At 51.0% G+C, this 11,083-nt stretch overlaps 6 protein-coding genes across 6 annotated transcripts; 2 read left to right on the top strand and 4 right to left on the bottom strand.

The window, feature by feature from the left end:
- Positions 1-90: 90 nt before the first annotated feature.
- On the bottom strand, positions 91-1,047 carry N7477_009790 (NAD(P)-binding protein; the record flags this gene model as incomplete). The annotated part of the gene is made up of 1 exon (XM_056971451.1): positions 91-1,047. One exon carries the CDS (start codon positions 1,045-1,047, stop codon positions 91-93), a length of 957 nt encoding a protein of 318 aa, XP_056818430.1.
- A 525-nt stretch (positions 1,048-1,572) lies between these two features.
- faeB-2 (putative feruloyl esterase) lies at positions 1,573-3,204 on the bottom strand (the record flags this gene model as incomplete). The annotated part of the gene is made up of 2 exons (XM_056971450.1): positions 1,573-2,816; positions 2,868-3,204. The coding sequence occupies 2 exons, from the start codon at positions 3,202-3,204 to the stop codon at positions 1,573-1,575; spliced, it is 1,581 nt and encodes a 526-aa protein (XP_056818429.1).
- Positions 3,205-4,477: 1,273 nt separating this feature from the next.
- N7477_009788 (uncharacterized protein) lies at positions 4,478-5,714 on the bottom strand (the record flags this gene model as incomplete). Its single annotated transcript, XM_056971449.1, has 4 exons — positions 4,478-4,919; positions 4,971-5,347; positions 5,398-5,502; positions 5,565-5,714. 4 exons carry the CDS (start codon positions 5,712-5,714, stop codon positions 4,478-4,480), a joined length of 1,074 nt encoding a protein of 357 aa, XP_056818428.1.
- A 308-nt stretch (positions 5,715-6,022) lies between these two features.
- N7477_009787 (SDR family NAD(P)-dependent oxidoreductase) lies at positions 6,023-7,100 on the top strand (the record flags this gene model as incomplete). The annotated part of the gene is made up of 4 exons (XM_056971448.1): positions 6,023-6,139; positions 6,234-6,512; positions 6,589-6,871; positions 6,925-7,100. 4 exons carry the CDS (start codon positions 6,023-6,025, stop codon positions 7,098-7,100), a joined length of 855 nt encoding a protein of 284 aa, XP_056818427.1.
- Positions 7,101-7,909: 809 nt separating this feature from the next.
- On the bottom strand, positions 7,910-9,786 carry N7477_009786 (cytochrome P450; the record flags this gene model as incomplete). Its single annotated transcript, XM_056971447.1, has 6 exons — positions 7,910-8,097; positions 8,168-8,269; positions 8,320-8,725; positions 8,786-9,135; positions 9,191-9,373; positions 9,432-9,786. The coding sequence occupies 6 exons, from the start codon at positions 9,784-9,786 to the stop codon at positions 7,910-7,912; spliced, it is 1,584 nt and encodes a 527-aa protein (XP_056818426.1).
- Positions 9,787-10,017: 231 nt separating this feature from the next.
- Positions 10,018-10,926, top strand: N7477_009785 (UbiA family prenyltransferase; the record flags this gene model as incomplete). Its single annotated transcript, XM_056971446.1, has 1 exon — positions 10,018-10,926. The coding sequence occupies one exon, from the start codon at positions 10,018-10,020 to the stop codon at positions 10,924-10,926; it is 909 nt and encodes a 302-aa protein (XP_056818425.1).
- Between the last annotated feature and the right edge of the window lie 157 nt (positions 10,927-11,083).

Below are 11,083 nucleotides of genomic sequence, written 5' to 3'. Positions count from 1 at the left end.
TGAAAATCTTCCAGACCAGCTTCACCGAATAACTGTAAATCAACCTAGCTATAGAAAGACAAATAACACCATTCAGCAATTTAATACAATCTACCCCTCGAGGTATGGCTGTAACTCCTTCTCAGTCCACTCCCACAACTCAGTCGCCTTTCCCTTATCATACGCCATCTTAGTCCCCTTTCCTGCAACACCCACCGGATGATAAAACACACCCGACTCCGGACCCTTCACCTCAGATCCATCAGGACAAGTAGCAGCCCACAGCTGGTTCCTCACCCCTTCCTCCACAGGCTTGAGCATCAAAAGCGTCGCCGCAACCTTTTTAATAAACCACTCCGTCCTCGGCCAATTTCTCAAAGTATCCCCAAGATTAGTAACAACACCACCAGGATGAACCGACACGAAGCGAATCCCCGTCTCAGACTCAGGATACCGCTTCGCAAGCTCAGAAGCATAATGCAAATTAGCCATTTTGCTGATCCCGTACTTCGCCCACATGCCCGACGACGCCAAATCACCCTTCAATCCCTCAAACGGATAGATGGATGCTGGCGCGAACGCCTCTGCGCCCGAAGACAAGATGACACATCGCGTCTCGCCAACAGCGATACCCTCCCTCTTCGCAGTCTCCTGCATAAGCGGAAGTAAGGAACGAATCAATAGCGCATGACCCATATGATTCACGCCGAACTGAATCTCATAGCCCTCCGTCGTGATACCATTAGCGCCCATTACGCCTGCATTGGCGATGAGCAGATCAAGACGGGATTCATTCGCAATGACCTCCGCAGCAGCTTTCTTGACGGAGTCGAATGAGGATAAATCAAGATTCAGAATCTGGATAAGGGCACAGTTCTCACCGGCACGCTCCTTGATCTCGGAGAGAGCTGCTTCGGCCTTGGATGGGTTGCGGGCGGCTAGGTAGATCTTTGCTGGGGAGCGGGTGGCGAGTTGGAAGACGGATTCTTTGCCTAGACCTTCGTTGCCGCCTGTTACCAGGATAATTTTATCGGTCAGGATTGGAATGTCGGATAGTTTGAAGGGCATCTTGGCTTTAATTTTGAATATCGTGTTCTGGGTGATTTGGGGTGAGAACGGTCGGAAGCTTCATGGATCTTGTTTTTGAGCTAGGGATGGCTTGTTTTCCTATTCCGGTAGCAATCTGCGCGCTAGTGGCACGTGCTGTGGACCGTGCGAAGGCGAATTAGCCATTTTAGGGGGCTCAACTTTAAAAAATCGGGAATGGAGAATGAATCAAAATTCTGGAATATATTTTAGATTAGGTAGAGACTATCAATCTTGACGAGAAAGTGATAGTAAGCACATGCAAGTCGCTGACCCTAGACCAGTCCTAGAAAAGTATCTAGCACCGCAGTAATCTTACTCGATGGCTCATACCAGATCGAATCTCATGCGATATAGTTTTTCTCTAGCTAGGCCATTTTCAAATTGTACGAGGATCAATCACTTACATATGCTGCTTTTTGTCGTCGCTAATCGTAAAAAGTCGTTTATGTGATATGATTGTATTTACGCCAGATATACCGTCACGAGTCGCGGCAAAGACTCAATCTAAATACACTGCCACGAGTTCTCATCAGTATAGTTGCCAGGTCCGACGTGCACATTACGTCGCGGGTAGCGGCAGTGCTTGCGTCGATATTCCACCTTCGACCCGACACCATCGGAAAACTTGGAGCCACGGATCGTCTCGGGCGCAACGCCCTCCTCAACCCACTTGACCATAGCCATGAGAACATTGTCTTCTGGATCGCTACCTGCATAAGTAGCGCTACCCTGACCGATGGCACTAGCGCCATCGCCAAGGGCACAGTGACCCATGCCGCTGACGGGGAAGAAACGGTAGAACTCATCTAGCTCGGAAGGAGGCAGTTTCATCGTGTCGGAGACATGAGAGTAGTACAGCTTGGAGTCCTCGGAGCTGATAATTGGATCTTGCATCCCGTGGTAATGGAGCACCTTGCCGCCGGACTTTTGGAAAGGGGTGATGTCGCCATCAAATGTTTGAATGTTGTACGGATTCTGGGCGAGTGCGGCGGCTGCGTCTTGAAGGTTGAAGCTCGTACCATTCCAGGAAGGGTCATTGTACACAACGTATCGGAACCAGTCCTGACTGTATGTAAAAGGCTCGCCATTGTACATGATGTACGCGGCAGTGATTTCGGAGCCGGGCTGCATGCGAGGATACAACAGAGTGCCGTTGATGCCATAGAGTGGAGCGAAGACCTTGTTGACAGTTTGAACCTGCGCGCTGGTCAAACAACCGGTTGTGTTCGATGCGTTGGACGCGCAGATCAAGGTCTCGAAGATAGGGTAGCATAAGGACGGGTCTTCGATGAGCCCGTCCTTTGCCCCGTCAATGGTATCACATTGACGGTTGATTTCCTCGTGCACAATGCTCCACTCCGCAGGTGTAAGAAAGGTATCTGAAGATGATGGGCCCGTGATAGGATAGAAATGGCCACTCCAAGAGATCAGGTTCGCGAAGTTGATGGCAGGAGAGCCGGCCACTACGCCATCGAAGTCGTCGGGATATTTCTGGACAGACTTCCATCCCTGACGACCACCAGTTGAGCATCCGAGGTAGTAACTTTTCTTGAAACCCTTGTCATAGAACTTCTTTGTGAGCTCCTTGCCAACGACAACTCCGGTGTGAACAGAGCGGTAGGCAAAGTCCCTAATAACCTCCGGATGGCGATAGAAAGGCTCACCAGATGTGCCGTTGTGACCATTATTGGCCCCGACCGTGGCAAAGCCCAACTGGGCTGTATATGCGAGGTCATAGTATTGAATACCTGCTGATCATTAATCTCGGTGCAATTGTCATTTTGTTGAGATATACTTACATCCAGACAAACCACCGTTACCAGTACTCAAAAAGCGACCAGTGTACTCGCGCGGAAACCATGCTTCCAACGTGATCTCACTGCTGTTGGATGTTTTCACAGCCATTGCAACCCGGCAAAGGTCAACTCCAACCGACTGTGAGGCTGCGCCGCAACTGGGCGCATTGTCAGAGAGGGATAGATTCGTTCCTCCCTGGATATATTCGGCAAAGTTGACCTTGACGTTGGGGATGTTAATTTTGTTGGCGAATTGTTCACATTTGGTCTGAAATGCATCTTGGCTTGCGAGAACCACTTGACCCAGAGCCAAAACGAAAAGTCCAATCAATGGAGTCATGTTAGACAATTGCTTTAAGTATGAAAAGAATGATCAGCAGGCACAGACTTCCCATGGTATTTTGCTGGGACCAGCCCTTTAAAACCCCCTATCGACCTCATCGTTGTGGTCTTACTCGGGAGATAGGCCTACCGAGGACCGGCAAGTGGGAAGCAAACTCTTCCCGTACGCAATTTAGGCAAGGAGCGACAAGATTCAAGGATGTTCCGAAGAAAAGCCGGATACTGGTGGGGTATGGTAGAGATGCGAGGGTGGGAATTGGATGATGAGCAGCGAAGTGGGCCGGGGTGAGACAGTGGCGGAATTATTTGAGCCCAACTTGTGGCAGGTCAAGCGACGATCAGTGAAATCAGCAAGAGGCGTGGGTTGTGGAGATCACGAATGAAGAATCCGGGGACTCCGCACTTGCGGAGTCTGTTTGAATCCTGCAAGTATCAGGCTAGTGATCTCGGCACTTGCATCTCCCTTGGTCGAGATGCCTCGGTGCGTGGGCAAGAGTCCAGATGAGGTTAGCAAAGCTTGGGACGGTTCTCAAAACACCGAGCTATGTTCTTATCAAAGTATGCGACTGCACTCTCTCTTTCGTAACCCCAAATTGCTTTGTAAGAGCACAATGTTCAACTTTCGCGGAATCTTGTTCATGACCAACAGCGTGAATATTTCTCCACAATGGCATGCATCTCATGAATCGAGACGTCGTCCAGTACGGACAATCCTTGCGTGCGTCCATACGTGGACTAATAGTGCCGATTTGATGACAGCTTTGCGACCGTGTCCCTTCTTTGGATGACAGGCATCTTACGCTGTTTGTAAGATCCGACCTCTGGTAAGGTACAGAAAGTGCGTCGGTGTCATTGAGAGCGAGCTTCGACTTTTTGAACGGCGAACTAAGCTCCAAAAGCGGAATGGAGTCCCACAAAAGAAGGACTGAGAATGTAACATCTCGAGAGGCTCAGACCGGATCGACGTAAGATGGAGGAACTGAACAAACGAAATAGATAAATGCACCCGACGCAAATGAGAGATGCAAATTGGGAGTGGAATGGACTTGTTGAGGGTCTACGACCTCAAGTAGAGAAAGCGCGTCCATCACCTTGCCGTTTGATGTAGAGAAAGCCGGTCCTACAAACGCACCACGGACTGACAGAATCGTTATTAGTTGCGATCGATCTGACCAATATTGAAACAATGATACAAGCATTCCTTTTCCCATTGAAAACCGACCAAGCCAACCATGGTATACTCAAACAAACCCAAAACCAGACGGGCCCACTCAAAGCGGGCTAGTGTTGCGATCCTCATGCACAACAACTTCCCGTCTCATCGCAATCGCATTGGGCTGCATATCTCGCACCAGCCCAATTGTATCTTCACCCTCACTCTGCGAGGAACTCATTCCGGTTTTCACATGCGCCGAGTAATTCCCACCTCCCATCTCGATATCCGAGAATATATATTCCCCCCGCTTACGAGGCTCGCTTCCTATAGTATGTTGGGCTTCGCGGAGATTGCCGGCACTCGGTCGCTTCTGCGAGAACAGAGGCTCGATGTAATGGCGGAACAGAGGGGCCAGCGCGGGCAGGCTGACGATGATCATACTGAGCCAGAGTTCGAGGAAACTGACGAGGCCGATCTGGTAGAGACCAAACACAAAGTCTTTGTTTGTATTTGGGTCGAGCGTTATGACGAGACGCCAGATCATGACGGCCACGACGCTAGTAAATGGTTAACTTGGAATGGACGTGGTGTGAGAGGAATCGACTTACACGAGGCCCATTCCAAACATCACGCCGATCGTGAGCTTGTTGCGGAGTGCCATGCGGAGTCGCCAGAGGGCGGGAATTGGAAGCAATGCGATAGTCGTGTCCAAAAAGATGTTCAGAGCGATTGAAGCGATCTCCTGGATGGCCAAGGACCGACATCCACCTCCTGGGACCGGAGCCCACTGCTGGGAGATGGGATGACATTGTGTGAGGAAGATGGGTAGAAAGGCGATAAAGTATGCGACGACGAGGCCGCTCACGGTCCATACGAGGATGCGAATGGGGCGGAAAGTGCGAAATAGACTCGTATACAGAGCGAGGATCGAGAGTTTGCAGCAGACAGTGCCCGTAAGCCACGTCATACTAATCCCGACGATCATCTAGACTTTGTTGGCATATCTCTGGGGAAAACATGGTCGGTTCCGCGTACCTTGAATTGCACATGGAGTTGACTTTCCGACAGCGTAGCGGTATGCGCGCCTAATCCATTCGCGACCGCCCAGTAATTCAAGCCGACCATGATGTTTGTCGCAATCTAAGACATGAAAACATGAATGAGCATTGGAAACAAGGGCGGGGGGAGTGGTTTCGACATACATAGGCGACAAACAGTAGATAATCGCTGAGCTGGAGACTCTTGCGGGTTAGATGGATCGCCCAGGCGCGCAAGGCGATCACGGCCGTGGTAAGGCTGGTAAACACGGCCATCCATATGGATAGCCTGACGCCGGCCTGACTGACAGCCATGGCGGATGATGGAGAAGCGACATTCCAAGGGAAAGGACTGCTTGAAATAAGCAAGGCGGATGATCAGCCGGGAATCCAGCCCCAATTCACAGTGTGGCACACTGCATAATTCACAGGAGGGGTTGGACCATGCAACCACGCGTGTACGATAGGTACTTTGCAGATTTGGGGGCGAATTCTACTGGCTCATCCCCGGTACCTTTGTATCCTCTTCTGGTTCTTGGTGGTTGGAACCTTTTTGAACTCAAATCGTTACTAGACTTTGTCTTTCTTTCACATCTTTCCATTCCTTCCCTCAAAGTCACACAATGAACCCTCCACTTCCATCATTCACTTCCGTCTGGCACAATGCGCCCTACGAGGCCATTTCTCCGTCACGGCCCGAGCTGAACGCGACCGGCAAAACGGTCATTATCACTGGTGCAGTATGCGCCCTCTATCTGACTGCCGATCCATGGGGGGCGGGGGGGGGGACATAAAAAAGCTCTTAATCATGACGACGTTTCTGACACTTCTCAGGGCAGTGGAATTGGTCGCGCCACAGCCGTGGCTTTTGCCAGAGCTGGTGCTAACAAGATCGTATTAATCGGACGAAACGAAGCGCCTCTCGTCGAAACGCAGAAAACCATCGACTGCAGCAGCTCGGTCCACGCGGCCGACGTCACGGATGAAAAGGCCATTACCGAAATCGCCGCTGCCACAGGAACATGGGATGTATTGATCCTAGCCGCAGGTTACGTCGCGGGGCCGGCATCGATCCGGGAATCATCAGTGGACGACTGGTGGAAAAGCTTCGAGGTCGCTGATCCCCCTTGGCCCCAAAATCGCCTCAATTCCATTATTCTCGAATCCCGATACTAACGATGATCTCCAGACTAACGTCAAAGGGACAATGATCGCATCCAACGCCTTCTTACCGACCGCCAACCCGACACATGCAGCCGTCGTAGCGCTGACGGCAGCCGTGGTCTTCCCAGCGGCCAGACTCGTCAACCTATCGGCTTACATTAGCTCTAAGCTTACCCTCATCAAGTTGATGGAGTTCTTGGCCGCGGAGAATCCGACCGTCTTTGCAGTCGCTCTGCATCCCGGCATGGTTGACACCAGCATTCTTCGGAGCTCGGGCGCGGATCCCAGCAAGCTTCCCATCGACTCGGGTAAGCAGTACCCATTCTGCAGTGTCTATCTTTAGGCTAATCGCGTGCACTAGTGGATCTCCCTGCAGAGTTCATGGTTTGGTTAACCAGCTCTGAAGCATCTTTCCTCAATGGTCGCTGTGCATGGGCTAACTGGGACGTTGAAGAACTCAAGGCCAAGGCAGAGAAAATCAAGTCTGGCTTGCTTTTGACTTCGGGCGTTTATGGCTGGCCTTTTACTTCGGACTAGATATCTGTTTTCTTCATTGTTTTGCGCGCGTGTGAGCTGTCGTAAATGCAGCGGTACCATAGTCTTTCTTTTGCCAATGCAAGTTTCCATGGTTGTGAATTTTACCCCACCAAAAACAAACAAACTACTCAAACCTCTGGCCCTTGATGTACGCAATCACTTTTAAACATCGCCACATAGCTAGGACAAGAACAATGTATTCGACGTCGATCGTGAAGAAATTCTTCCACAACAATGGCATTCATTAGGCCTGGGCTAGAAGCAATCAAGGTGGTACGACGAGACCAGTATGCCTGCAGCAAGGTTACATTGCAGGCCTAGCTCATAAAAAGATGTCACACACGCCTTAGGTAAAGTAATGCGGCATTGGTGGATGAAATGGTGAATCCACCAAGAAATCACACTGTACATGTTTCCTAACACACCCCCAAGCAGGTGCTCTTTTGGGGGCGGAGTATAGATGTGGTTTGAGTTAATGTAGAGGATGCCCACTTTGCCCCACCCATCTCCACCAGCCAAGGGCACCTCGCCTCAAGCTATTGTGCTTACTTGCAGCGTCTTACAATGCCTATCATCTGCATCAACATCGCTTGACAATCAAATCAAGGACTACAGGATCCACTCGAAAGAATAGCAGATTATAGTGCTTATGGGATTTGCAATGCCTGAATTTAGCAAGTGCTGACCACCCTCCTCAAGAGTGGGTCCTTGATCCTTGCCATCTTATCTGCGTCCCTGCAGCACTCACTCTTTTCGCAAGGTAACAGGGTAGCACAGTCGCTGTAGTCCAATCATCTCAGACACCTGACTCATTCCCGTAGTTCGAATCTCAACCGTAAGCGGCCGGGATTTGACGTGAACTGGTCCTTGAGGTCTTTCCAGACTGAGTCGCCCGTCTCGCCGGGCGGGATGCGGAAGCGGTACTTCCGAACCAGGCGGGCTGTTATGAGACGCATGTCATTCATTGCGAGCGCTCGACCGAGGCAGCTGGTATGGCCTGGGAAGATTAGAAGGGGGGTCAGGAAATGGGGACCTTGCAGGGTTGTCTCGGTGGATTGTTGGCATACCTGTGCCGAAGGGTGCAAATGCCGCTTTATTGCGGACCATTTCGGGGTGCTTGTACCATCTCTCGGGAATGAATTTTCGTGGTTGTTCGAAACAGTCCTCGCCTGTCACATTTAAATTAATATTGGTCGTCCCGGAGATGAGGGTCGCTTACGGCGTGAGATAACATATCGGGGGGCGACGATGGTGGTCTCAGGTGGGATGTAGACTCCCCCGATCGTGACACCATCTTTAGTTGTCTTTCGATTTCCTCCGGTTGGCAAGGCGGGATACAGGCGCAGAGCCTCTGAAATCACAGCATCGAGATGGGTACACTGTGCCAGTGCTCGAGAGTCTTTGATATTGATGTCCTTGAGCTCCTCGACGATCATATCTGCTTGGTGCGGAGCCTTGGCCAGCTCATAAAAGAGTCCAATAAGGACAGCTGCTGTAGGCTCGCTCCCTGCCACGATGGCTAGGATGCTGTCGCCTGTCAGCCATGGAAATTGCTTCAGGTCATCTCGAGCATCTTGAAGAAGATAGTGAGCCACATCTAGCACCTTTGAAGTGCTTTTGGGGGTCTGTGTACAGGTTTAGTATAGATCCCGAGTCAGCTCAGCTCACTTGATAGAAAGACTTACCTTCAATCGATCCACCATCTGCCCTTCGCACCACGAAACCATGCGGAACCAGTCGCGCAAAACCCACACACGGGGGAGCAGTTTGAAAGCAATGTGAACCATCCAAGGTAGTGGACTCAACGGGCCTAGAAGAGACAAAGCACGCTGTAGAAGCAAGATGATATGGTGCCATTCGCCACGGGAGAGCATGTTGAAAGTACGGCTGAAGATGAAGTCACCCATGCGATCGAACCCAAGCCAGAAGAACATGTCCCTCATATCAGAAACCTCTCCCGCGCGCATATCTTTATCAATGCAGCATTCCAATTGATCAATCAGTGGAATGATTCGTTCTTGGTAATCATCCAAAGCTATCGTTCTGATTTAGTATATATCAAACGGCGGGCAATGGGACAAAGCTCTCACCTTGAGACGTAAAACCTCTATTCCACTGTCGACGACGGGCGCCATGCACTTTCTTGTCACGCGCAGTCACCAAGGACATCTTGGGATGAAGCACATCATACCATTCTGACTTGACGCAGCTGCCAGATGGGCCGTCAATGGCCATGAAAACATCTGAATGGTAGACTGTGATCTCACTCGGACCTAGAGACATGCGTTAGTAATGACACAACATCTTTATCTGAACCTTGGAAATGGATACCAGTTCGGACAAAATCTCCATATTCGTTGTGAAGCCGTTCCAAGACCAGATAATTGGTGCGGTGGCGGGCCTGCCAGGCGTGCCAGATCTTGCTGATGCTGGCCCAGATGGGACCAGGGAAATGCTTGAGACGATGGAAGTAGAGGCGGTAGATAGTGATGCTCGAGAATATCCCAATTATGTACCCTGGAATGATCCAGTAGGCCTTGACGAGGAGGAAGTGGAATGCAAAGTAGGCGAGGTGATATAGAACTATCTGCGGTGCACGGACATGCCATTCCCCGTGAATGAAGACATTCAGATGGATCGCGATGCCAAGAGCCGCTCCAACCACGAATTGAATGATATTTTCCATAATGATAGTTCGAGCAAGATAAAAAGAACAATTAGAGTGGGGGAAGCTCAAGAGCCGAAGTGACGAAAATGACAAAGTGGGGGAAGCGAGATATCCCTTGGTACACAAACGGCCGCAGAGCTAAGCCGCCATTGACAGTTTCGCAGTATAAGAAGGAGGTCGTCGTCTCGCTTCAATGGTCAACGGTCTCGCATCCTCGGCAATTCCACTGTTCAGCTCATCTGGCCCAAGATGTCGAAGCCTAATCCGGATCAAGACGATCGCCTGTGTCTAGCGCATCTGCCGCTGCTCATTTGGCAGTTCACGGAGAGCAACTTTCCCACCTTTGTGCTCCCCAATTCTGGCTTTGGGCTACTTGCAGCTTTAGCGGCGCCAATCCTCACCAGCCGCCTGGAACCTCTCCGGCCAAGTGACCTGCTTCTCCGGGGCCTGCAGGTGGTGCTCTTCAACTGGGCCAACGTCTTCGTGTTCGACCTGGCCAATCAACGCCTGCCCGAGTCGATAGTGGAGGATCAGTTGAATAAACCATGGCGCCCGATACTCACGAAGCAAATCAGCCCGGAGTCCACTCGGAGGTTGATGCTTGGGGCCATTCCGGCCGTGCTGTTGATTAGCGCTCTGCTCGGAGTGGGGACGGAGAGCTCCTTCATCCTGATTGTCACTTGGCTGTACAACGATCTGCATGGTGGCGACGAGATCATTCGTGACTTGCTCATCGCCATCGGGTACGGTCTTTATCTGTCCAGCTCGCTCCAAATCGCCATCGGCCCCTACCATCATATTACGGAACATGGATACCGCTGGATTGCTATGATGAGTGGCATTATTCTCACCACCATGCAAGTGCAAGACCTGAAGGATCAGGCGGGAGATGCCACTCGTGGCCGGCAGACCTGGCCTCTTGTCTTGGGAGATTCTGTCTCCCGATGGATGATCACAGGCTTTGTTCTCTTCTGGAGCATTGCGTGCGCTTGGTTCTGGCAACTTCCGCTGTGGGGATATGCAGTCCCCATGTGCGTCGGACTGTGGGTGGGATACCACGTGGTGAAAAAGCAAAACGATGTGGCGGCGTGGAAGTATTGGTGTGTCTGGCAAGTGGTGGTATATACCTTGCCTTGTTTCGTCTGGTTACAGCGCTAGTTTTCTTCTCGAAATTTGGCGCTGACCTTCGACCCGCTGTAATTTGGCCCAATGATAACTGCAAGCTAAGCGGGAATCCTGCGAGTAATGAGATCCCTCGGTTTTAATTCCTTTCATGTCAATTTGCCTTTTGGGAGGAATCATTAGGGGGGGGGGA

Source organism: Penicillium maclennaniae, assembly GCF_028827695.1.
Source record: "Penicillium maclennaniae strain IBT 15551 chromosome Unknown utg000008l:1.0-3552695.0:1.0-3555053.0, whole genome shotgun sequence".
Classification (NCBI taxonomy): Eukaryota; Fungi; Ascomycota; class Eurotiomycetes; order Eurotiales; family Aspergillaceae; genus Penicillium; species Penicillium maclennaniae.
The sequence above is the reverse complement of the archived record's forward strand: the minus strand, read 5'-3'. Positions and strand labels throughout refer to the sequence as shown.